The 27,591-nt window shown below is 47.0% G+C and overlaps 1 protein-coding gene across 6 annotated transcripts in view; it reads left to right on the top strand.

Annotated features, from left to right (window-relative positions):
• Window positions 1–27,591, top strand: part of DTNB (dystrobrevin beta) — a 318,228-nt gene that overhangs the window by 189,296 nt on the left and 101,341 nt on the right. For 4 of the 6 annotated variants that reach the window (XM_089659019.1, XM_089659020.1, XM_089659018.1 and 1 more), the window contains exons 10-11: window positions 16,401–16,472; window positions 18,513–18,596. In XM_089659019.1, coding sequence (XP_089515145.1) covers window positions 16,401–16,472; window positions 18,513–18,596 — 156 coding nt within the window. The remainder of the gene's footprint in view (window positions 1–16,400; window positions 16,473–18,512; window positions 18,597–27,591) is intronic. The other 2 variants (XM_089659021.1, XM_089659022.1) reach the window with 1 other exon arrangement.

Consider the following 27,591-nt stretch of genomic DNA (forward strand, 5'->3'; position numbering starts at 1 on the left):
TCTCTGCTGATTCCCTGGTCCATAGTACCCCAAGATCTGCTGGTCCCCTGCTCAATAGTACCCTCAGCTCTGTTGGTCCCCTGCTAAGTAGTAACCCCCAGCTCTGCTGACACTCCAATTTGCTGGTCCTCCTCTCTCTCGGGTCCCCACTCACCTCTCTCCCACTTGTGACATCTTCTAGTTTCTCACTCTCTGTTCCCCCAGCTCTGCTGATTTTCCGCTGCTCAATCCCCTCTCTGTGGTTATCGCTCACCTCCCACTATATTGCTGCCATGCTGCACATCACATTAGACATTTACTAGTTTCTCTTGCTCCAGTCACTTAGTTGATTCTCCATCATTCAGTCCTTTCTCTCTTCCGCCATAGAATTCCCACATCGCACACCAATTGTACCTTTTTCCAGATGCTCTTCTCTGGTCCTGCATTAATGTTTAGTGGTGTTTTGCCACATTTAGCAGCGTTTTCCCACGTTTTTTCGTGTTTACGATTTTTATCATTTATTTTTACCCCCCACAAATTTGGGGGGGTCAAAAAAAGTCCAAAAACGTAGTTTTACTGCGTTTTTCAGGCATCATGCACACTTGACGTTTTGCTACCACTGGTAACATTAGCTGTGTAAAGTCACGTTAACATGAGTTTTTCAGCTTTTTTTTAGCGTTTTTACATTAGCGTTTAGCAGCGTTTTTCCGTGTTTGCGTTTTTTAGCAGGTTTTTTTATACCCCTAAAAAAAATTGGGGGGGTCAAAAAAATGTCCAAAAACGCCGGTTTGCAGCGTTTTACCGCATTTTCTGTGTTTTTCAGCCCTCATGCACACTTGACGTTCTGCTACCACTGGTAAGGTTAGCTGTGTAAAGTCACGTTAAAAACATGATTTTTTTCAGCTTTTTTTAGTGTTTTTCCATTAGCGTTTAGTGGCGTTTTGCCGCAATTAGCAGTATTTTCCCGCGTTTGCATTTTTTAGCATTTTTTTGTGTTTTTTTTTTTTTACCGAAAAATTTTTTTTTGCTGCGTTTTTCAGTGTTAGAGCATTTTTACAGCTGAAAAACTCCTCTAGAAAACCAGTAGTTTTGGGGGGGTTGGGGTTCCAGCCAAAAAACATCCCAGCCAAAAAAACAATGATTACAGCCTATGTGTGCTGGGATACAGGAAAACATACTGGGCAGTTTATTGACTGTAGCAAAAAAACACCAATTGCCAAAAACAGCCGCTGGAAAAATGTCCCGTGTGCATGAGGACTAAAAGTGTTAAACACAAACACACTGTATTGGTGGTCATGGCAGTGAACGTATTGGCCATCCATCCCCCCCTCATATACTGGTGGTTATGTCAGTGAACGTATTGGCCATCCATCCCCCCCCCTATACTGATGGTCATGGCAGTGAACGTATTGGCCATCCATCCCCCCCATATACTGGTGGTTATGTCAGTGAACGTATTGGCCCATCCATCCCCCCCATATACTGGTGGTCATGGCAGTGAAAGTATTGGCCATCCATCCCCCCATATACTGGTGGTCATGGCAGTGAAAGTATTGGCCATCCATCCCCCCATATACTGGTGGTCATGGCAGTGAAAGTATTGGCCATCCATCCCCCCATATACTGGTGGTCATGGCAGTGAAAGTATTGGCCATCCATCCCCCCCCCCCCCTATACTAGTGATCATGGCAGTGAAAGTATTGGCCATCCATCCCCCCATATACTGGTGGTCATGGCAGTGAAAGTATTCGCCATCCATCCCCCCATATACTGGTGGTTATGGCAGTGAAAGTATTGGCCATCCATCCCCCCCACATACTGTTGGTTATGGCAGTGAACGTATTGGCCATCCATCCCCCATATACTGTTGGTTATGACAGTGAACGTATTGGCCATCCATCCCCCCCCCATACTGGTAGTTATGGCAGTGAAAGTATTGGCCAACCACCCCCCCCCCCCATATACTGGTGTTCATGGCAGTGAAAGTATTGGCCATCCATCCCCCCTATATACTGGTGGTCATGGTAGTGAAAGTATTGGCCATCCATTCCCCCTATTCTGGTGGTCATGGCAGTGAAAGTATTGGCCATCCATCCCCCCTATACTGGTGGTCATGACAGTGAAAGTATTGGCCCATCCATCCCCCCCTATACTGGTGGTTATGGCAGTGAACGTATTGGCCATCCATCCCCCCCCCCCACTATACTGGTAGTTATGGCAGTGAAAGTATTGGCCATCCATCCCCCCATATACTGGTGGTCATGGCAGTGAAAGTATTGGCCATCCATCCCCCCCATATACTGTTGGTTATGGCAGTGAAAGCATTGGCCATCCATCCCCCATATACTGTTGGTTATGGCAGTGAACGTATTGGCCATCCATCCCCCCCCTCCCCCCCCCATACTGGTAGTTATGGCAGTGAAAGTATTGGCCATCCACCCCCCCCCCCCCCCCATATACTGGTGGTCATGGCAGTGAAAGTATTGGCCATCCATCTCCCCATATACTGGTGGTCATGGCAGTGAAAGTATTCGCCACCCATCCCCCCATATACTGGTGGTTATGGCAGTGAAAGTATTGGCCATCCATCCCCCCCACATACTGGTGGTTATGGCAGTGAAAGTATTGGCCATCCATCCCCCCCACATACTGGTGGTTATGGCAGTGAAAGTATTGGCCATCCATCCCCCCCATATACTGGTGGTTATGGCAGTGAAAGTATTGGCCATCCATCCCCCCCATGTACTGTTGGTCATGGCATTGAAAGTATTGGCCATGCATCCCTTCCATATACTGGTGGTCATGGCATTGAAAGTATTGGCCATGCATCCCCCCTATACTGGTGGTCATGGCAGTGAAAGTATTGGCCATCCATCCCCCCATATACTGGTGGTCATGGCAGTGAAATTATTGGCCATCCATCCCCCCCACATACTGGTGGTTATGGCAGTGAAAGTATTGGCCATCCATCCCCCCCCATATACTGGTGGTTATGGCAGTGAAAGTATTGGCCATCCACCTCTTCCATATACTGGTGGTCATGGCATTGAAAATATTGGCCATGCATCCCTTCCATATACTGGTGGTCATGGCATTGAAAGTATTGGCCATGCATCCCCCCTATACTGGTGGTCATGGCAGTGAAAGTATTGGCCATCCATCCCCCCATATACTGGTGGTCATGGCAGTGAAAGTATTGGCCATCCATCCCCCCTATATACTGGTGGTCATGGCAGTGAAAGTATTGGCCCATCCATCCCCCCCTATACTGTTGGTCATGGCATGAAAGTATTGGCCATCCATCCCCCCCATATACTGGTGGTTATGGCAGTGAAAGTATTGGCCATCCATCCCCCCTATACTGGTGGTCATGGCAGTGAAAGTATTGGCCATCCACCCCCCCCCCCCTATACTGGTGGTTATGGCAGTGAAAGTATTGGCCCATCCATTCCCCCCCTACACTGTTGGTCATGGCAGTGAAAGTATTGGCCATCCATCCCCCCATATACTGGTGGTTATGGCAGTGAAAGTATTGGCCATCCATCTCCCCATATACTGGTGGTCATGGCAGTGAAAGTATTGGCCATCCATCCCCCCATATACTGGTGGTTATGGCAGTGAAAGTATTGGCCATCCATCCCCCCATATACTGGTGGTTATGGCAGTGAAGGTATTGGCCATCCATCCCCCCCATACTGGTGGTCATGGCAGTGAAAGTATTGGCCATTCATCCCCCCCCCTATACTGGTGGTTATGGCAGTGAAAGTATTGGCCCATCCATTCCCCTCCTATACTGTTGGTCATGGCAGTGAAAGTATTGGCCATCCATCCCCCCATATACTGGTGGTTATGGCAGTGAAAGTATTGGCCATCCATCCCCCCCCTATAATGGTGGTTATGGCAGTGAAAGTATTGGCCATCCATCCCCCCTATACTGGTGGTCATGGCAGTGAAAGTATTGGCCATCCATCCCCCCTATACTGGTGGTCATGGCAGTGAACGGTTAACCCCCTCCATTAGTGGTCATGGCAGTGAAAGTGTTAATCCCCCTGTATTGGTATTGTATAAACCCCTCCCCCTCTGTATTGGCAGTCAAAGTGTTTTCCCACACATGCTCAGACACCCTGAGATCTGGGACCTCATACTTGGGTGCATGGGAGACGCTACGTATGAGCAGATGTGCCGCAAGTCTCCAGTGGCTCCCAAAGCCCTGCGGCAGATCTGCACATGCATGGAATCCAGTGGCACATAATCGCTGTCAGAGCGACCTCAGCGCCATTCTCTTCTAGATGAGAAAGAAGAAAGTTCCGCGTTGTGACATTACAAGTGTCTGAAATGCTAAAAACTGTTTTTAAAGAGGAAGGTGGGAGGAGCCATAAACAAGTTGCTTTATTGGGTGAAAGTCCACTTTAATTCTTCTGGCTGAATGCCGTCAGGGCCGATTCACACTATAAAAACGCGTTCCGGATGCGTTTCCGCATGCACGTTTTTGGCATGTTCCTGTGCGTACTAGTGTGTTTTTTATGCATTCCAGTTAATTTTTTCCCCCTTTTTCTTCAATTTAGTTAACGAAGTGCATTTTTCATGCGTTTTGCTGCGTTCCAGTACGGTTCTGTGCAGAAAAAATGCAGCCTGTTCTACTTTTTTTTTCTGCATCCGGAACGCATTGGAACTGCAAGCACTAATGTGAACTATGACACTGACAACCGTATCACCTACTTTCTGTGCGTTTTGGATGCAGAAAAAAAGCAACTGAAATGCATGTAGTGTGAACTGGCCCTCAAAGAGAAACTCCACTTTTGTTGAGAGAAAAAGATCTTCCCCTCTGGGTGATCAATGTACCCTGCAAGGATTTGAACAAACTTTGTTGCAGATTTCTATTTTTTGTTATGTGAAAAAATAGGTATGGGGTGCTCAACCTGTGGCCCTCGGAGCCCTCTGTTGTGGCCCTCGGAGCCCTCTGTTGTGGCCCTCGGAGCCCTCTCTTGTGGCCCTCGGAGCCCTCTGATGTGGCCCTCGGAGCCCTCTGTTGTGGCCCTCGGAGCCCTCTGTTGTGGCCCTCGGAGCCCTCTGTTGTGGCCCTCGGAGCCCTCTGTTGTGGCCCTCGGAGCCTTCTGTTGTGGCCCTCGGAGCCCTCTGATGTGGCCCTAGCAGCCCTCTGTTGTGGCCCTAGGAGCCCTCTGATGTGGCCCTAGGAGCCCTCTGATGTGGCCCTAGCAGCCCTCTGTTGTGGCCCTAGGAGCCCTCTGATGTGGCCCTAGGAGCCCTCTGTTGTGGCCCTCGGAGCCCTCTGTTGTGGCCCTCGGAGCCCTCTGTTGTGGCCCTAGGAGCCCTCTGTTGTGGCCCTCGGAGCCCTCTGTTGTGGCCCTCTGAGTCCTCTGATGTGGCCCTCGGAGCCCTCTGTTGTGGCCCTCGGAGCCCTCTGTTGTGGCCCTCGGAGCCCTCTGATGTGGCCCTCGGAGCCCTCTGATGTGGCCCTCGGAGCCCTCTGATGTGGCCCTCGGAGCCCTCTGATGTGGCCCTCGGAGCCCTCTGATGTGGCCCTTGACCTAAAACCAGGGAAGCGCACTTCTATTATATCCGGTTCGGTGCGCTTTCTGAAAGTGGATCAAAACTCCTGAATGCAGAATTCTATGGCAAAGTGCAGCTAAGCCACAGAAAAAGTGCGCTGTTCCCGTGGTGCGGGTGCAGCGCATCAGTGTGAAAGTCGTCTTATATGCGTTCTCAAGGCAGTAAGGACTCGTTTACATTTGCAGTTGGGTGGGGGGTATTGGTAAAACCCTATAGTTGAGATACGTCTTTACCACAGGCCCCCAACCACTTGTGTATCATCAGGGGTCGCAATGGCTGCCCTGCTCCGTGGTGCAGTTGAACCGCAGTGCATCAGTGTGAAAGCCGCCTTATATGCGTGCTCAATGCAGTAAGGGCTCGTTTACATTTGCGGTTGGGTGGGGGGGGTCGGTAAAACCCTATAGTTGAGATACGTCTTTACCACACACCCCCAACCACTTGTGTAGCATCAGGGGTCGCAATGGCTGCCCTGCTCCAGGGGGCCCGTGTGGCCTCCCTGTCACATTCTGTTTTACGTTTGGACAGGAGGGGCGGTGGGAACGGCATATACAGGAAGTGATTTTCTCCATTTTCCTCCTTCAACTGCTGAAAGCTGGCTTCTCCTGCTCTCCCTTCTGCCGGGATTGAGCAGCTGCAGGAGGAAAATGTTCATTATACTATTCAAAATAAAAAGTTCAAAATTCAAAACCGTTTTATTTTATTGTGGCGTGTCCCGGGCCACAATGAAATAAAATGGTTCCGAATTTTGAACCGGTTACCAAATCACTTAAGTGGTCCTCCCTCTTTAAAAGGTTGAGCACCCCTGAAATAGGCGTTTGTGTCCATGTGTACAGTGACTCTGTATAGGAGCAACATTATAATTATCAGTCAGCTGCAGCACCTGCAGGGCTCTAATGAGGAAAGTGGCGGGGTCTGCATCCCTTTACACCCCAGTCACACCGATCCCTACTTTAAAATAGTGCAACTTACAGTGAAGTTGCACGATTTAAAAGTCGGATGAAATGCCGATTTGTGGTGCGCTTTGAAACATATGCAAATCGCACCAAAAGTAGTGCATGCGCTATAGAAATTGGTGCAGCTCCGACCACGTTGGAACTGCAATGATATGACTGCTGTAATTGCAATAGGGTACGAATTGCCATGCAATTTGCAGGTCGTATGGCATGCAAATTGCATTCCAAATTGCACCCAGTGGGATCGGAGACGTGATTTCCTTTTGGGCATGTCTCACCAAAAATTACTATTTGTTGCAGGGGATGCCCAAAATCTGACTTACGGTATATAATATATAGCCAAAAGTATTGGGCCCCCTGCCGTTACACGCACATGAACTTTAATGGCCCCCCCAGTCTTAGTCCGTAGGGTTCAATATTGAGTTGGCCCCGCCCTTTGCAGCTATAACAGCTTCAACTCTTCTGGGAAGGCCGTCCACAAGGTTTAGGAGGGTGTCTATGGGAAGGTTGGACCATTCTTCCAGAAGCACATTTGTGAGGTCAGGCACTGATGTCGGGGGAGGAGGCCTGGCTCACAGTCTCCACTCTAATTCATCCCAAAGGTGTTCTATGGGGTTGCAGGCCAGTCAGGTTCCTCCACCCCAAACTGGCTCCTCCATGTCTTTATGGACCTTGCTTTGTGCTCTGGTGCGCAGTCATGTTGGAACAGGAAGGGGCCATCCCCAAACTCTTCCCACAAAGTTGGGAGCATGAAATTGTCCAAAATATCTTGGTATGACGACGCCTTAAGAGTTCCCTTCACTGGAACTAGGGGGCCAAGCCCAACACCTGAAAAACAACCCCACACCATAATGCCCCCTCCACCAAACTTTACACTTGGCACAATGCAGTCAGACAAGTACCATACTCCTGGCAACTGCCAAACCCAGACACATCCATCGGATTGCCAGACAGAGAAGTGTGATTGGTCACTCCAGAGGACACGTGTACACTGCTCTAGAGTCCAGTGGCGGCGTGCTTTACACCACAGCATCCGACACTTTGCTTTGCACTTGGTGATGTAAGGCTTGGATGCAGCTGCTCGGCCATGGAAACCCATTCCATGAAGCTCTCTACACACTGTTGTTGGGCTCATCTGAAGGCCACACCAAGTTTGGAGGTCTTTAGCTATTGACTCTGCAGACAGTTGGCGACTTCTGCGCACTGTGTGCTTCAGCATGCACTGACCCCGCTCTGTCATGTGACCTGGCCTACCACTTGGTGGCTGAGTTGCTGTTGTTCCCAGTTGCTTCCACTTTGTTATAATCCCACTAACAGTTGAGCGTGGAATATTTAGTAGCCAGGAAATGTCACGGATGGACTTATTGCACAGGTGACAACCTATCACGGGACCACGCTTGGAGTCACTGAGCTCCTGAGAGCGACCCATTCTTTCACCAATGTCTGTAGAAGCAGTTTGCATGCCTAGGGGCTTGATTGTTAGTATTATTATTATACAGGATTTATATCACGCCAACAGTTTGCTCAGCGCTTTACAATCTAAAGGTAGGTTAGGAGGGCACTGTTCCTTGGAGCTTACAATCTAAGAGCTTGATTTTATACACCTGTGGCCATGGAGGTGATTAGAAAACCTGAATCCAATGATTTGGAGGGCGGGGCCAATACTTTTGGCAATATAGTGTATCTGATCCAGGCCATACATGGGACGAATTCCGAACAAATTTTCTTTAGAAAATCAGAAATTTTATGTGTTTTGTAACCCAAGGGTGCCATCATTGATTTCAAAATTCAACCAACCAAGCCTTTACTTTCCCCTCATGTTGCTACAGAAAAGAATTTTTGTGGCCAAGAATTGTCTTTTCTTTCCTGGTCACGTCTCACGCTCGTTTCTTTTTCAATTATTGTTCTCGCACAATTCTCCCATCATTGATTAGAAATCCATTCGTTTTTCAAAAAAATTCCAAAATGCCCGGTCACTCACTTTCCATGTTCATTCGAAAATCGGCCTTTGATGTGGCCCACTAATGGTGCGAAATTTGAAAGAAAATTCTCAGAAAAGATTTAAAAAAAAAAAATTCTTTCGGAATTCGACCCGAAATCAGTAAGGCTAGGTTCACACCTATGCAGTTTGCATTTGATCTGTTTCTTCAGTGCTTTTTACGTTGCGTTTTTGTTGCTTTTTGAGTGTTTTTATTTTCAACTTGTTTCTGGGCAGAAAGAAAAGCAAAACGCATCAAAAACATACTACATGCTTTTCTGCAGCGTCTTTATTGATGTCTATAGAACCAAAAACGCAACGTTTCGTGTTTAATAGAAGTCCCTGACCCTTTCCAAAAAACGCACCGTGTGAAAACGTGGAGATGTGAACCTGCCCCATAGGAAAGCATGTTAAATGGACTGCTGTGCGTTTCTACAAAACGCAGCGGAAAACGCTTAGGTGTGAACCTAGGGTAAGCCAATCACACAAGCAGGAAATTACATTTCTGGGGAGGGGGGTGTTCTGTACATTTTTAGCAACATTTAAACTCAATATGACTTGTGAAGCTATAGTATGAGCTTTTTTTTTTCCCAACAAAAGTGGAGTTACCCTTTAAAGCTTTTTTTCTATTTTTTTCTTTTTTTTCTATTTTTTTCTTTTTTTTCTATTTTTTTCTTTTTTTTCTATTTTTTTCTTTTTTTTCTATTTTTTCTTTTTTTTCTATTTTTCTTTTTTTCCATTTTTTTTTTCTATTTTTCTTTTTTATCTATTATTTCTTTTTTTCTATTTCTTTCTTTTTTTCTATTTTTTTCTTTTTCCTTTTTTTTTCCTTTTTCTTTTTTCTATTTTTTCTTTTTTTCTATTTTTCTTTTTTTTCTATTTTTTTCTTTTTTTTCATTTTATTCTATTTTTTTCAATTTTTTTCTTTTTTTTCTATTTTTTTCCTATTTTTTTCTTTTTTTTCTATTTTTTCTTTTTTTACATTTTTTTAAAAAAAAATTCTATTTTTTTTCTTTTTTACCTTTTTCTTTTTTTCTATTTTTTCTATTTTTTTCTTTTTTTTTCTTTTTATTCTATTTTTTCTATTTTTTTCTTTTTTTCTTTTTATTCTATTTTTTCTCTGTTTTCTTTTTTTTCTAGTTTTTTCTAGTTTTTTTTCTTTTTTATGATGGAATATCAGGGAATGTTAGGCAAGAAATACAAACTGACATTTTACAGATGACGTCCCGTACAGTTACTATTCTTGACTGTTGCTCGTGATGCCGAGACGTTTGCAAAGTGACGTTTTCTATACATAGACTCCCACAATATCTTACAGGTCAATCTGCCAACATTTTTGGGGTCTCGCAGGGTCCCCATCCTCCATGACTGAGTCGCCCTAATGAAGAGGACCCTGCGAGACCCCCCCATGCGTTGGCATATTGGCGCATGTTACATTAGGATTGACACACATTGTTGGAGTACCGGTGACTTGCTGGTCATTTAGGTAGCAGACGCTGGAAGCCGAGGTGGAACAAATGTGATTACAGATTCCCCTTTCTCCCGTACATACAACCCCGGGGCAGAGGGCGATGTGTGAGCCGCTCCTGCCGTCATCCGTTCTCCTCCCTCCATCATTTCCATCCGCACCTGTTCCAGCTCCCGAGCGATGTTCCCGGTCACATGACCAGCGCGTTTCCTTAGAGACCACAGCAGAGCGTAGGGTATTAGGATGCTGCTCAGAGAAGAGGGAGCGAGCAGGCGAGAGGCGTCTCCGCACAGCTCCCAGGTATCTGTGTGTGTGTGAGACGCGCTGCAGCCCCGTGTGTGCGATCTGTGTCCTCCCAGAGCCGTGTGCCCTATGTCGCTCCTCTCCTGAATGGCTCCCTGTTAACCCTTCCCAGTCCTCCCAGTGCCGAGCCGCTGGTGTATGTGTGTGTGTGAGATCTATGGGGGCAGCTGACAGCATTGCAAGGATCATTGATTCTTCTTTTTTTCTTCTATTTTCCGTTTTCTGGAAATTATTTCCTTTTAAGTAGAAAAAGTCAGCTCAGATTTTTATAAAAGTACTTGCATTCTTCGTTCAGAAGGCTTTCTGGGTGGCACTGCAGCCTCTTGTCACATGATAACAGCGCTGGGCACCAGAGAACACTTTGCCTGCGGGTTTAAGGCTTCTTTCCTACAGGAAGAGTGATTGACGGTGGATCACTTTTCAGATTGCAGTTCATAGTTTGCCATTTATTTCCTCCATCAGTTCCCCCACAGCTATTACCTTTTGTATCACTCAACCCTTCCTCCTAGATTGTAAGCTCTAAGGGGCAGTGTTTCCTCTTCTACCAAATTGTATTGTAACTGGAATGCCTGCCTTCATTCTGTAAAGCGCTGAGCAAAGTGTTTGCGCTATATAAATCCTGTATAATATAATAATAGTTGGTTTACAAGTGGCCAGAAGTGAATACCAAACCGCCACCAAACTGAATGTCCTTTTCAGGGAGGATTTTACATCAAAATACCACATAGCAGCCGCCATTGCAGCCTTTGGCACATGGCTGTGGTTGACTTTAAAGTGTTACTAAACCCCGGACCCTGCATTCACTATATCTGGTCTCCCGGACCATGCATTCACTATATCCGCTCTCCCCGGACCCTGCATTCACTATATCCGCTCTCCCCGGACCCTGCATTCACTATATCCGCTCTCCCCGGACCCTGCATTCACTATATCTGGTCTCCCCGGACCCTGCATTCACTATATCTGGTCTCCCCGGACCCTGCATTCACTATATCTGCTCTCCCCGGACCCTGCATTCACTATATCCGCTCTCCACGGACCCTGCATTCACTATATCCGCTCTCCCCGGACCCTGCATTCACTATATCCGCTCTCCCCGGACCCTGCATTCACTATATCCGCTCTCCCCGGACCCTGCATTCACTATATCCGCTTTCCCCGGACCCTGCATTCACTATATCCGCTCTCCCCGGACCCTGCGTTCACTATATCCGCTCTCCCCGGACCCTGCGTTCACTATATCCGCTCTCCCCGGACCCTGCGTTCACTATATCCGCTCTCCCCGGACCCTGCATTCACTATATCCGCTCTCCCCGGACCCTGCATTCACTATATCCGGTCTCCCCGGACCCTGCATTCACTATATCCGCTCTCCCCGGACCCCGCATTCACTATATCCGCTCTCCCCGGACCCCGCATTCACTATATCCGCTCTCCCCGGACCCCGCATTCACTATATCCGCTCTCCCCGGACCCCGCATTCACTATATCCGCTCTCCCCGGACCCCGCATTCACTATATCCGCTCTCCCCGGACCCTGCATTCACTATATCCGCTCTCCCCGGACCCTGCATTCACTATATCCGCTCTCCCCGGACCCTGCATTCACTATATCCGGTCTCCCCGGACCCTGCATTCACTATATCCGGTCTTCCCGGACCCTGCATTCACTATATCCGGTCTCCCCGGACCCTGCATTCACTATATCCGGTCTCCCCGGACCCTGCATTCACTATATCCGGTCTCCCCGGACCCTGCATTCACTATATCCGGTCTCCCCGGACCCTGCATTCACTATATCCGGTCTCCCCGGACCCTGCATTCATATATCCGGTCTCCCAGGTCCCTGCATTCACTATATCCGCTCTCCCCAGACCCTGCATTCACTATATCTGGTCTCCCCGGACCCTGCATTCACTATATCCGGTCTCCCCGGACCCTGCATTCACTATATCCGCTCTCCCCGGACCCTGCATTCACTATATCTGCTCTCCCTGGACCCCGCATTCACTATATCTGCTCTCCCTGGACCCTGTATTCACTATATCTGGTCTCCCACAGTACACACAACATGGAAATGCAATTATTTTAGTAAATATAAACTGCTAAATACCTTTTCTGATCAGCAGTATATAGCAGTATTGTGACTTCTATCAGTGTCCAGCTAAGCACATGTTAAAGCTTGTAGGAGGAGTTTTTATTCTCCCCTGATTGTCCTATGAGGCTGCATGACCTCTGACCCTCTGGACAGCGCTGATTGGCCCGGTGCTCTAGCAATACTCACTAAACTGAGTATGTGCACAGTTCAGTCTGTCTTATCAGGAGATAAGAGGGGAACACTGCTTGCCCCCAAGGCTCTGTACTGCTCAGCTTGCCCCCAAGGTTCTGTACTATCCGCATATGTACTGGGGACAGTAGAAGAAGGGGAGTATCAGAGAAGACAGGATCAAAAAACCCTCTAGCAATACACACTAAACTGAGCATGTGCAGAATGGCTACAGTTCAGTCTGTCTTATCAGGAGATAAGAGGGGGACACTGGAAGAAGGGGAGGATCAGAGAAGACAGGATCAAACAGCATTTTTACACAATGCAGAGGATTAACCCCTTAGGTTCCACAGGGAGTTCAACAAACATGCTTTACTGCATCTACAGACTGATTTTACTGGTATGGGTTTACTAACACTTGAAAGGGCAGAACGCGAGTTTCCACCAGCAACTGAATCGCCAATGTCATGTGGCCCTTAGGATTTAGCTAGCAGGGCTGATGGCCAAAGGAAGGCCAGGTGGACTGTGGCCCCTGCGTCAGTTTACATGAAATGCAAAATGTTTGCATGACCGGAGTGTATTTTTATTGCACTTTTATGTTTTTTTATTTTATTATACAACCTGTATGGTTGTTCTAAAATCAGTCTTCATTTACATAGAAGTGCAATATACTGATTGCGCTCAACTGCCATTTCTGCGGCTGGTCCTGTAAAGTTTCTCTCTTTGCAGCTGTTCAGCTAGAATGCTGGTTGCATTGTCTGATGTTCAGATACACCGTAGAGGAGGCAGCTACAACTATGCATAGGGATTGCCGTCTTTGGAAACACAGTGCAGAAACCATAAGGCCCCGTTCACACTGCGGCGTTTTGAATTACCGCCAATCGCACAGCAGCGTGTTCAGGTGCCGTTCTGCCTGCGATTCAAAACGCCGCACTGTGAATGGGGCCCTCAGGCAACGAGGAACGGTGTGAAAAGTAACCTGAAGGTGAACTTTGGAGTCTTCGCCAGTTACAGGATCCGTGTATTCCTTACAGTACACACCATGGTCTGCAGACTGGGCACATACTGCGGGGGGCATTAGAGTGTAAGCTCCTCTGGTACAGAGACTGATGTGATTGGCTCAGTGATCTCTGTACAGCACTGCGGTATATGTCAGAGCTATATAAATGTATAATAATAGTGTGTGACTGTGGGGGACATTAGAGTGTAAGCTCCTCTGGTACAGAGACTGATGTGATTGGCTCAGTGTTCTCTGTACAGCACTACGGTATATGTCAGACCTATATAAATGTATAATAATAGTGTGTGACTGTGGGGGGGACATTAGAGTGTAAGCTCCTGTGGTACAGAGACTGATGTGACTGGCTCGATGTTCTCTGTACAGCACTGCGGTATGGGGCCCGGGGTCAGTAGGGGGCCCCATGTGATACCCCTGGTACCATTTTCATAGGCTTTTTTGAGTTTGGGCAAGGACACAGGGGCCCCATGATCACCTATTGCCCGGGGGCCCCATGAGTTGTCAGTCCGCCCCCCTGGTGAATACTGTGAAGTATTGGCGAGCGCACGGTGAATGGCCATGTCATGAGCCAGGGCTGGGGCCGCCCTGGGTACGGGGTGACATTGGCAGTATATATATATATATAGTGGATGGAGACTGAGGCATTCCTGGCAGCTTCATCAGACATCCCTCCTCCCTGCTCCTTCTCTTCTGCTCATTAATGTGGATGTTCCGGCAGAGGGCTCGGCTGCGGGCTGGAGATCTGCCAGAGATAACTCCATTCTCTGTCTTCTCTGCCTCCCGTCTATGTCAGAGAGAAGATACTATAACCCTTTATGTCACTGAGCGCCCCTCACCCCACACTAAGGGGCGTACATCGCCTTGAAAAAGTATTCCTACCCCTTGATATTTTCCACATTTTGTCATGTTACAACCAAAAACATCAAATGTATTTTATTGGGATTGGATATGATAGACCAACACAAAGTGGCACATAATTGAGAAAGTGGAAGGAAAATGAGAAATGGTTTTCAACATTTAATTGGTTTGTGTGAAAGTTGTCTACAAGCTATGGTATATAGACTGGAATTTACGCATTTACTATAGACGCTATACTGGTAATGACGGTGATCAGCGACTTATAGTGTGGCGGGCAATCTGGTGCCGACGCTGTCTGGGAGGGACACTAACTGAATAACTGACACTGTCATCACTAATGCAGAGGTCAGTGATCATACTGTACACTGTACTAATGATCAGGAAGGATAAGGATGGCAATCAAGGGGTTAACGGTGTGCCTAAAAAGTGTAATATGTGCTTCTTTCAGCCCGGGTTCACACTGCAGCGGTGTGGGTAATCCCATGTGATTCGCACAGGAACTGCACCGCATTCCTGTACAAATCACATGCGATTTGTATGCGGTGCGATCAGAGCCATATTTTTTGTATGGCGCTATTCGTGGCGCGCTCACGCCAAAAAGGTGCAGGACCCTTTTTTGGTCGGATCTAGAATCGGATCGCATGGGTATTTACATCTATGTGATCCGATTCTGCACATCGCACCGCGTTTCACAGACCGATGTGGGGGGTCGTTAACTTAAAGCGGAGTATCATTCACGCTGACAAAAAATAAAAGTCCGCAGCTACAAAAACACACACTCACCTGTCCCTCGGTCCCGCGGTGTGTCCACTGCAGCCCGTTTTACCTGTCGTCTTCTCTCCCAGCGCCGGCATCTTCAGTGTGGGCACCTGGCTGTGACAGCTTGCAGCTTCACAGCCGGGTGCCCACTGCGCATGCGCGAGTAGCGCTGCGCTTCGTGATTGGTCCTGTAGTCTTCTGGGACCTGTCACATGTCCCAAAAGACTACAGGGAGGGAGGGAGGACACCTTCCACTTCCTATCACCTAGGCGATCGAAGCGGAAGTGGGAGCAGGTACCTGTCAAATCTGGGTACCCGCTCCCCAAAGGTGCCAATCCTTAATGGAGAGCGGGGGACCAGCCTTTAAAGCAGAACTTCCCCTTTTGGGTGGAGCTCTGCTTTAACATACACACCCGCATCGGTCAGTGTGAACGGGATGCTAATTCCGCACCGCATCAGTGTGAACCAGGGCTTACTAACAGATCTGGCTGCTTTTTTCTCCTTGAACTGATGTCTGAGTTCAGGGAGAATAAACAGACAGATCTTGGACTTTGTACAGAGTCCTGTGTGTTTGTAAACACAGGACTCTGTTATGCGATTGGCCACAGCCAATCCGCAGGTATACAGCCACAATCATTGGCTGTAACCTGCTAACAGACTTGTGCTGTAGCCAGTCGATGCACAGATTGGCAGGGGGTGCGAGCACGTGTGCCCAAAACCCAGAAGCAAGCCTGCTACTACAGGTACTTGGCGGTGCCTGCCTGTGCCACCCACCCGCGGTAAAATGACTGCGGGTGGCTGGCAAGAGGTTAAGTATAGGGCTGCAGCACAGTGGATAAATCGTTAGCACTTCCACCTGGCAGTACTCGGGTCGTTGATTCGAATCCCAAACACGGCACCACCTGCCTGGAGTCTGCATGTTCTCCCTGTGCCTGTGTAGGTTTTTTCCAGGTACTCTGATTTCCTCCCACACTCCAAAGACATGCAGGTAGGTGAATTGGATCCTGTCTAAATTGTCCCTAGTATGTGTATGTATGAATGTGAGTTAGGGACCTTAGATTGTACACCCCTTGAGGGTTAGGGACTGATGTGAATGTACAATATATATGTAAAACTCTATAAAATAGATATTCAATAAACATGTAAAGCGCTATAATAGATAAAATAATCAATGATAAGCCAGTCATTTGTACACTAGATGCTTTGGGTGTGTTCTCTATTTAATTGCTCTTTTGTCTTCCCTTCAGCCCAGCTCGCCCCAACATGAATGATGCAATGGTCACTCATATTTCGTCTGGCGCACCCACACCCACTAAAAGGTAGGTGGTAAAGCTTCTGTCTATCAACGACCCTTCCATGCTGGAAGGCCAAAGCCATCTGAGCTGTAGAAAGGATCACATTTGACAGTGTCAGGACAATGCACAAGATCCCATTTTTTTCTTTATTTTTTTTTCAGTCCAGTTTTTTGTCTCAGTGTTGGAAGACAAATACCCTCCAGAGCGCTGCGAAGACACAGCTTCATCATTAATTACAGATACACCGATTCCTCGCTGTGTATGTAGTGAACAGAGAGAGGAAGGGATATAATACACAAAGTGCCAACATCCCTAACGAATACAAGGGGGGGTCCTCTTTTTTGGTGGGACTTTAACGGCACAATTTACTTGTATGATAAATTTCAACAATTCAAAAGATATTTTTTATAAAAACAGTATGAAATGTTATTTCTACAATCTTCAAAAATAAATATAAAGCTACAATACATATTGCGGCTGTAATGGAACCGGACCCAGACCGCACTTGGGTATTTCCGTTATACTCCCGCTTCCCTGTCTGAACACAGATCCACGGACACCACCGCTGACCATGCAGGAAATAGACAGCAACAGACTCTCTTAAGACAGGAAGTCAACTGTTTCATTTTACACAAATACAAGATATATACACAGGGCGGGGAAATACAACCAGGAACAGGAAACACATCATGAGGCCATCCCATCAGGGGAAAGGGCTGCCGGAAACACCCCCACCAAACACAAGATATATACACAGGGCAGGGGAATACAACCAGGAACAGGAAACACATCAGCAGGCCGTCCCATCAGGGAGGAAGGGCTGCCGGAAACACCCCCCACCAAACACAAGATATATACACAGGGCAGGGGAATATAACCAGGAACAGGAAACACATCATCAGGCCATCCCATCAGGGGGAAGGGCTGCCGGAAACACCCCCCACCAAACACAAGATAGATACACGCAGGGCGGGGTAATACAACCAGGAACAGGAAACACATCAGCAGGCCATCACATCAGGGGAAAGGGCTGCAGGAAACACCCCCCACCAAACCAAGACACCCAATAGAACAAAGGGATACACCACCTGGCAGTAGACAATAGGGGAACACATCCCATAATAGTTTGCTGGCAAGCAAGACACAATAGAACAATGGGGCAACCACCTGGCAGTAAACAATGGACAACCCCCCACCTATACATGTCTACACAATATCCGGACAGAGCACCCTGCGCCCCTAACAGGCACAGGGTGGGCTACACATAAGAGGAACAACAGGGGTCCCCCTACCCCCAAAAGTCACTCCCGTCACAGTGGCGGTGTCATCAGATGTCTTCTCTGATGACACCGCTGCATTATGTATTGTAGCTTTAGATTTATTTTTGAAGATTGTAAAAATAACATTTCATACTGTTTTTATAAAAAAATCTTTTTTGAATTGTTGAAATTTATCATGCAAGTAAATTGTGCCGTTAAAAGTCCCACCAAAAAAAGAGGACTCCCCCTAACCCCCCGTATGTAGTGAACACAGCAGATATACCATCAGACCTCTCTAGAATTTATTATTTTTATTTATTTCAGGTACTTATATAGCGCCATCAATTTACACAGCACTTTACATATATATTGTACATTCACATCAGTCCCTAACCCTCAAGGGGCGTACAATCTAAGGTCCCTAACTTACATTCATACATACACATACTAGGGCCAATTTAAACAGGAGCCAATAAAGCTACTAGTCTTTGGAGTGTGGTAGGAAACCGGAGTACCCAAAGGAAACCCACGCAAGCACAGGGAGAACATACAAACTCCAGGCAGATGGTGCTGTGGTTGGGATTCAAGCCAACGACCCCAGTACTGCCAGGTGGAAGTGATAACCATTTAGCCACTGTGCTGCCCAAGAAGCGAAGCGCTGTGTTTTGGCGTAGGTGGCAGGACTGCATTTTGTCCAGTTTGTATGTATATCATGTCATCACTGGTCCCACAGCCGGCCCCCGAGGGGCCCCCCGTCCGTTCAGCCCATTAACATTGTCTCTCATTTCTCACCGGCTGTCACTAGGTTACACACGGACACAGGCGGACGGGTACCCGACGAGCACACTCTGATAGCGGACTATGTGGCTCGCCTCCGCAGCGGCACACGGTTAGTGGCAGGAGTGTGGCTAAGCCCACCACTACTAGAAACTTTTTTTTTTTTCCATCTTACAATCCTCGCTAACGTTTTTCCTTCGGATCAAATAAATAACAAACACTAACACCTTTCTGGAAATTATAATAAGCGTCAATATATTTCTGTGCCCTGTCTCTGCTCTCACTAAATCATGTGCTATTACTATGATTCCAAGCAACTGAGTACGCCTTTGACTCTCATATATATATATATATATATATATATATATATATATATAATATATTTACAGTATTTATCATCTTCTTTTTCTGCAAGTTGATTCGTAAAGTACTTTTCCTATTCTTTGATCCCCGGTCCCTCCAACTTTGTTATAGGGGGGTTACAACACTTTCCAGAGTCTGCCGTAATGGATGCCACTGCTTCACTTTTTTTTTTTTTTTTTTTTTTTTTAAGGATAAGTTCATTTTTTGACCAAAAATAATAAATGCACTTTTTTTTTTTTGCAGGAAAAAAAAAATGTGTATTTATTATTTTTTGTTACAGGAGCCTGTAAAGCATTGCACCAGCGATCAGCAGATCGCCGGTGCCATGCATGTCTCCTGCAGACCTGTCAGTATGTCTGCTTGCCGATACAGGATTTACAGGCAAGCAGATATACTGGCAGGAGGATTCAGTGAGCTAACTCGGTACTCGACAGCACCGTGGTAGTTCATTGAGAACTAAAAGCCAATAGCTGCTAAGGCTGTTCTCAGAGAGGAGTGTAATCTGAGAACTGAGTGGAGGGAAGGGACACACCCCCTCTACACAGTCTCATAGGAAAACATGCACAGCGGAGGATTTCAGTCACCTGCTGTGTGCTGGAGCTCCCTTCTCCCTGGATGTGTTGGAGTCAGCACAGCCTGTCAGAAATGGAGCCTCGCACAGCCGCGCTGTTTTAAAAACTGACAGCTAGTACAGGGAACTTCAGGTGGGGGGGGGGGGGGCAGCCTGCAGTGGCTGCATCATTGGGACCATGTTACATGTTCCACCCTAAAAACAGGTAGAACGTGTAACATGTTCCCAAGGGTGAACTTATCCTTTAAGTCAGGGGTCTCCAAATTCTCTAAACAAAGGGCCAGTTTAGTGTTCTTCAGACTTTAGAGGGGCCGGGCTTTGGTCAGTGGTAGAAAATTCTCCAGCATCGGCAGGAATAGGCAATGTTCCAGGTTTGGTGGTCAGTGGGAGTAAAAAAACTACAAAGTACCTCCAGTTAGTAGGAGGAGGAATAGTGCCCCATCATTGGTGGACATGGTGCCCCATCGTTGGTGTCAGTGGAAGGAGTAAGAAACCCATTGTTGGTGTCAGTGGAAGGAATTTTGATCCATTGTTGGTGTCAGTGGAAAGAACAGTGCAGTGTTTCAGTTGGAAGGGCCAGATGAAGACAAGCAAAGGGCCACAGTTTGAAGACCACTGCTCTATGCTGATAAGTATTTTTTCCCATAATCAGTATGTTCTCAAAATGGTTGTAAACCCTTACATATAGCCAGTGAAGTGACTATTCTCAGGTGATGCAATAAATCCTCCTACATAAGTTGTACCTGTTCATCTGCAGCCCTCTCTCCTATACATTAGTACAGTATTTACACAACGTTTCTGAATTTCCAGATGCAGAGGGGTGGAGATGTGATGTCATACATTGCACAGCTCAGAGAGGAGTGTAATCTGAGAACTGAGTGAAGGGAAGGGAAACACCTCCTCTACACAGTCTCAAAGGGAAACATGCACAACGGAGGCTTTCAGTCATCTGCTGTGTGCTGGAGCTCCCTTCCCCCTGGATGCCTTGGAGTCAGCACAGCCTGTCAGAAATGCAGAGAAACAATACCACAGACAGAAATCACACTCAGTGCTTTGGACTGAAACAAGTACACATCATAGAAGGATATGATTAGTTCATTTTTCCTGTCAGTGGTTTACAACCATTTTAACTGTATCTGTCCGATGAAAGAATGATGGGGGTACAGATCTGCCTCACTTCTTGGTCTCGAAACTGCTATTGTACATCATAATGGTGATGGCCAGTCTAAGCAGTTTCCTGGCTGTTACCCACCTAAGCACCTCCCCCTCCTGTTCATCACCCTACAAAACAACCACCCCTACTGCAAGACTGATTGGCAATACTAGCTGGTGTGTGACAAACAGATATCACTGTGTGGATTGAAATGTTTTTATAAAGGAATATAGATGCAAAGTAAAAAGGTGTTTTTGTACATTGAGCGGGAGTTACTGCCGCTGTGCATATACACGATGGACATTGACTATCGCACCTATAGGTTCTTGTTGGACATCCCATTCCAAAACCATGGTCATTAATATGAAGTTGAAATCCACCCTTCCCCTTTTGCTGTTAGAACACTTTTTTGACACAATATTTTGGAATATATTTGGGATTTTATGCCCATTAGTGAGATCAGGTGTTTATGTTGGAGAAGAAGATCTGGCTCTCAATCAGCGTTCCAGTTCATCCCAAAGGTGTTCAGTAGGTTTGAGGTCAGGACTCCCCAAGTTCCTCCACACCAAACCCAAAAAACCATGTCTTTACAGAGCTGGCTTTTGTACACAGGCACTGTTATTTTAGAACAGAAAAGGTCCTTAACCAAATTTCTACTACAAGAAGGAAGGGTGCAATTGTCCAAAATGTCTTTGTATGTTGTATTCCATTAGTGAGATCAGGTGTTCATGTTGGATAAGAAGACCTGGCTCTCAATTAGCGTTCCAGCTCATCCCAAAGGTGTTCAGTAGGTTTGAGGTCAGGACTCCCCAAGTTCCTCCACACCAAACCCAACAAACCATGTCTTTACAGAGCTGGCTTTGTACACAGGCACAGTCATGGTGGAACAGAAAAGGTCCTTCACCAAATTTCTACTACAAGAAGGAAGGGTGCAATTGTCCAAAATGTCTTTGTATGTTGTAGGCCATTAGTGAGATCAGGTGTTGGAGAAGAAGATCTGGCTCTCAGTCAGCGTTCCAGTTCATCCCAAAGGTGTTCAGTAGGTTTGAAGTCAGGACTTCCGAGTTCCTCCACACCAAACACAACAAACCATGTCTTTACAGAGCTGGAGCACAGGCATAGTCATGGGGGAACAGAAAAGGTCTTTCACTAAATTTCTACTACAAGAAGGAAGGGCATAATTGTCCAAAATGTCTTTGTATGTTGTATTAAAAATAGAGACATGGATTGATGAGTTTGGGGGTGGAGGAACTTGAGTGTCCTGCACAGAGTCCTGACCTCAACCCTACTGTCCACCTTTAGGATGAACTGGAACGATGGTTGCTGGCCAAGTCTTCTCATTCAACATCAGTACCCAACCTCCCAAAGTGCTCCTTTAGCTATATGGGCACAAATTGTTACAGACACTCCTCCAAATATTGTAGAAGGCTTTCCTAGAAGACTGGAGGCTGTAACAGATGCAAAGTACCATCTCTATATTAAAGCGGAGTTCCAGTTAATTAAAAAAAATAAATAAATGTTAACAGCTACAAAAACTCTCCCTGGCACCAGCATCTTCAGTGTGGGCACCCGGCTGTGACAGCTTTCAGCTTCACAGCCAGCTGCCCATTGCACATGTGCGAGTAGCGCTGCGCTTTGTGAATGGTCCCGTGGTCTTCTGGGACCTGTCACGTGGGTAGGGCATGGTACCATCTGTCAGATTTTAAAACAGCGCAGCCATGCGGGGCTCTGCCCACATGGCCACGTCACTCATTCACAGAGTCAGCTTGTAGTTTTCAATGAACTACCACGACGCTGTGGAGCACCATGGTAGTTCATTGAATCTTCCTGTCAGTATACCTGCTTGACTGTACATCCCGTATGGGCAAGCAGATATTCTGACAGGTCTGCAGGAGACCTGCATGGCACCAGCGGTCTGCTGATTGCTGGTACAACGCTTTCCAGGCTCCTGTAGACAAAAATAATAAATGCATATTTTTTTACCTGCAAAAAAATGTGCATTTTTTATTTTTGCCCAAAAGGTGAACTTATTCTTTAAGTTTGGATGGAATAGGGGACAAGGAATAGAACCTATGTTGGTTTTTATTAGTGTTTCCTGGAGAGCTGTGCCCTCTCACTGCTGCTCCAGTTGGGCTAAAACTACACCGAATTGCTTGTAGTGCCCATAGAATGTGTAGTGCAGCTAAACACTGTTCATGTAATTGTTATCCATGTGCTCTCTGTCATTTCCTAACAATATGTGAATGCAAAAAAGTCTTTGTAATAGCTTCGTATAATCCCCTAAACAGCCAAACTTCACCAACACTGTGAGCCAAGCGTGCACTGCTGCACTGTGCCATTTGTCCAACACTGGGAGCTTGCTGATTGAGTGGTGAACACACCAGGCTGGAGGTGTTTGGATGACCAGTCTTTGATGCTTGGGCTAAAAAATAATAAAAACAAAAACATATTCAGTACATCTCTGCAGTACATGCACACTTCTTGTGTCTCCCAAGTACAGGAAAATATCAGTGAGATCCTAACATCCCATAGTGAGCTGACAACACAGTGCCTCTGCTGCACTGAAACTCCAAGCACCGTTAACACCGCTCAGTTCTTCTCTGGACTACAGAACACCTCCCCCTCTTCATCTACCCCGTAGTTCAGCAGGGATAGAAATGGGCAGGTCTGACAACACTGCTCAGGCTTTTGATACAACAGTGGCAGTGTTGTCAGCTCGCTACAGGAAGTTAGGAGCTCACTGGATTTTTGGCAAATCGCCAGGCGCTTTTCTATACTTGCTTCTGTTTAAGGGCCAGTTCACACTACATGCGTTTCAGCTGCTTTTTTTCTGCATCCAAAATGCACAGAAAGTAGGTTATATGGATGTCCATGTCATAGTTTACATCAGGGCTTGCTGTTCCAGTGCGTATCGGTTGCAGAAGAAAACAGTAGAGCAGGCTACATTTTTTTCTGCACAGAACTGTACTGGAACGCGGTAAACGCATCAAAAGCACACTTGAATGTACGTCCCTATTTAAATTGAAGAAAAAAAGAGGGGGGAAAAATGAACTGGAATGCATCAAAAACACACTGGAACGTGTCAAAAACGCGCAGGCAGAAACACATCCAGAATGCATCTGGACTGCATTTCTATAGTGTGAACTGGCCCTAAAAAGACAAATCACAGGGAAACGAGCACCTATTGCAGAGAGTCGCACCTTTTTATTTTTCCCCAGACAAATACTTTACCAGCAGTGGAGAAAAGTGAGGTCAGTGATATCTCTGCTGTCTGGAAGAAATACCTAGAGCACTGGTCTCTAAATTGCGGCCCTTTGCTTGACTTTATTCGGCCCTTGGGGAACTATTTCATTCACTGATACCAACAAGAGGACATAATTCCCCCCATTTACAAGCATGAAGGGGGCACAACGCCTTCCAATGACCCTAGCGAGGGGGCACAATTCCTCCCAGTGTCACCAATAATGGGTTCCAATGGCATCAATGTTGGGGCACAATTCCTCCCAATGACCCCAATGATGGGGTCCAATGGCATCAATGATGGGGCACAATTCCTCTCAATGACCCCAATGATGGGGTCCAGTGACATCAATGATGGGGCACAATTCCTCTCAATGACCCCAATGATGGGGTCCAATGGCATCAATGATGGGGCACAATTCCTCTCGATTACCCCAATCTGTCCCTTGGGGCACTATTTTATCCACCGATACCAACAAGAGGACATAATTCCCCCATTTACATCCATGAAGGGGGCACAGCGCTTTCCAATGACACCAATGATGGGGCACAATTCCTCCCAATGACCCCAATGATGAGGTCCAATGGCATCAATGATGGGGCACAATTCCTCTCAATTACCCCAATCTGTCCCTTGGGGCACTATTTCATCCACCGGTACCAACAAGAGGACATAATTCCCCCATTTACATCCTTGAAGGGGGCAAAATGCCTTCCAATGACACCAACAATGGGGCACAATTTCTCCTAATGACCCCAATGATGAGGTCCAATGGCATCAATGATGGGGCACAATTACTCCCAATGACACCAATGATGGGGTCCAATGGCATCAATGATGGGGCACAATTCCTCCCAATGACACCAATGATAGGGTCTAATTGTATCAATGATAGGGCACAATTCCTCTTAATGACCCCAATGATGGGGTCCAATGACATCAATAATGGGGCACAATTCCTCTCAATGACCCCAATCCGGCCCTTGGGGCTCTATTTCATCCACCGATGCCAACAAGAGGACATAACTTCCCCCATTTACATCCATGAAGGGGGCACAGCGCTTTCCATTGACACCAATGATGGGGCACAATTCCTCCCAATGACCCCAATGATGGGGTCCAATGGGTCCAATGACATCAATGATGGGGCGCAATTCCTCTCAATGATCCCAATTCGGCCCTTGGGGCACTATTTCATCCACCGATACCAACAAGAGGATATAATTTGCCCCATTTACATCCATGAAGGGGGCACACCGCTTTCCAATGACACCAATGATGGGGCACAATTCCTCTCAATGACCCCAATGATGGGGTCCAGTGACATCAATGATGGGGCACAATTCCTCTCAATGACCCCAATGATGGGGTCCAATGGCATCAATGATGGGGCACAATTCCTCTCGATTACCCCAATCTGTCCCTTGGGGCACTATTTTATCCACCGATACCAACAAGAGGACATAATTCCCCCATTTACATCCATGAAGGGGGCACAGCGCTTTCCAATGACACCAATGATGGGGCACAATTCCTCCCAATGACCCCAATGATGAGGTCCAATGGCATCAATGATGGGGCACAATTCCTCTCAATTACCCCAATCTGTCCCTTGGGGCACTATTTCATCCACCGGTACCAACAAGAGGACATAATTCCCCCATTTACATCCTTGAAGGGGGCAAAATGCCTTCCAATGACACCAACAATGGGGCACAATTTCTCCTAATGACCCCAATGATGAGGTCCAATGGCATCAATGATGGGGCACAATTACTCCCAATGACACCAATGATGGGGTCCAATGGCATCAATGATGGGGCACAATTCCTCCCAATGACACCAATGATAGGGTCTAATTGTATCAATGATAGGGCACAATTCCTCTTAATGACCCCAATGATGGGGTCCAATGACATCAATAATGGGGCACAATTCCTCTCAATGACCCCAATCCGGCCCTTGGGGCTCTATTTCATCCACCGATGCCAACAAGAGGACATAACTTCCCCCATTTACATCCATGAAGGGGGCACAGCGCTTTCCATTGACACCAATGATGGGGCACAATTCCTCCCAATGACCCCAATGATGGGGTCCAATGGGTCCAATGACATCAATGATGGGGCGCAATTCCTCTCAATGATCCCAATTCGGCCCTTGGGGCACTATTTCATCCACCGATACCAACAAGAGGATATAATTTGCCCCATTTACATCCATGAAGGGGGCACACCGCTTTCCAATGACACCAATGATGGGGCACAATTCCTCTCAATGACCCCAATGATGGGGTCCAATGGCATCAATGATGGGGCATAATTTCTCTCAATGACCCCAATGATGGGGTCCAATGACATCAATGATGGGGCACAATTCCTCCCAATGACCCCAATGATAGGGTCCAATGGCATCAATGATGGGGCACAATTCCTCTCAATGACCCCAATGATGGGGTCCAGTGGCATCAATGATGGGGCACAATTCCTCCCAATGATGGGGTCCAATGGCATCAATGATGGGGCACAATTCCTCGGACTGACACCAAACAATGGGGCATTATTGTTTCCACTGACGGGACCTTTTCTACTCCAACTGGCCACTGTCCAGCCCTCCTGAAGTCTGAAGGACAGTAAATTTGCCCTTTGTTTAGAAAGTTTGGAGACCCTGACTTAGAGCATGGACCACGATTACGAATCCAACAGTTCACATATTACAATATAACACTTGCCTGAGCCAGCCCTTACACTAAAAAAAAATAATAATAATTTGGGTTTTTTAACAAATATTTGTTCAAGGACAAAACAAAAAGGAAAACAAACCCCTAATAAAAAAAGACCTTATAAAGGCAGATATATAATCAATTTGTTATGCAGTAGGCACAGAGTCTGCAAACAAGAACAAACGTCCAGAGCCAAGAACCAACAGGGACACGTCCTCCGTAAGCAGGAATTTTGGGTGGACTGACCCTTTAAGAGATGACAGATCGCTGTTTCTTCTGCTCGCTGCGCAGGCCAAAAATAGAACACGCAGCTATCACTTTCCCGGAGTCCGAGGCGCTGCGTTCTGCTCGTGATCGATAGAATTGTCTGGTGGGCGCACGCAGGGCAGCGCTGTAAGCTCAAGCGTCACGCCGAGACCAAAGAACGATGTCATTATCGCCGCTCCCACAGATGCCGCAGCAACATTAACAGCCTGCCATCTCCATCCCCGAGATTGCTTTTTCTTTGCTGGCTGTGAAGAAATGTGCTGACTGTTGTGTCCCAGTGTCCCCATTCGTTTGGTACATTCATTTTCAGCAGTAGGCACAAGTAAAAAAAAATTCTAAATTCCCAGAACTCCTCCTGACTTGCTTTGACCCTTTAAATAAAGCCGCGCTTCTCCCATCCTGGGAAAGTGAGTTCCTTTACCCCCCCCCATCTCCCCCATCTGCAGTTGTACATGCTCAGCTTCTCTTCACTACCCCACTCCGCTGGTCTGCTACTGGTTGCAGGAGAAGCTGTGCTGTGTACAGGGGCGGACTGACCATTTGGAAACTCGGGCACTGCCAGAGAGCCTGGGGTCAGTAAGGGGCCCCATTAGATGCCCCTGGTACCTTTTTCATAGGCTTTTTTGAGTTTGAGCAAGGACACAGGGGCCCCATGATCCCCTATTGCCCGGGGGCCCCATGAGTTGTCAGTCCGCCCCTGGCTGTGTATATTGCTCGGGTCAAAGCTTACACTAGGCTGCAGACTGGAATGGGACGATGGTGGGGTTTGGTGATTGGCCCAGCACTAACA

Source organism: Staurois parvus, unplaced genomic scaffold (assembly GCF_062004578.1).
Source record: "Staurois parvus isolate SC_StPar_1 unplaced genomic scaffold, SC_StPar_1.0 ptg001130l, whole genome shotgun sequence".
Taxonomy (NCBI): domain Eukaryota; kingdom Metazoa; phylum Chordata; class Amphibia; order Anura; family Ranidae; genus Staurois; species Staurois parvus.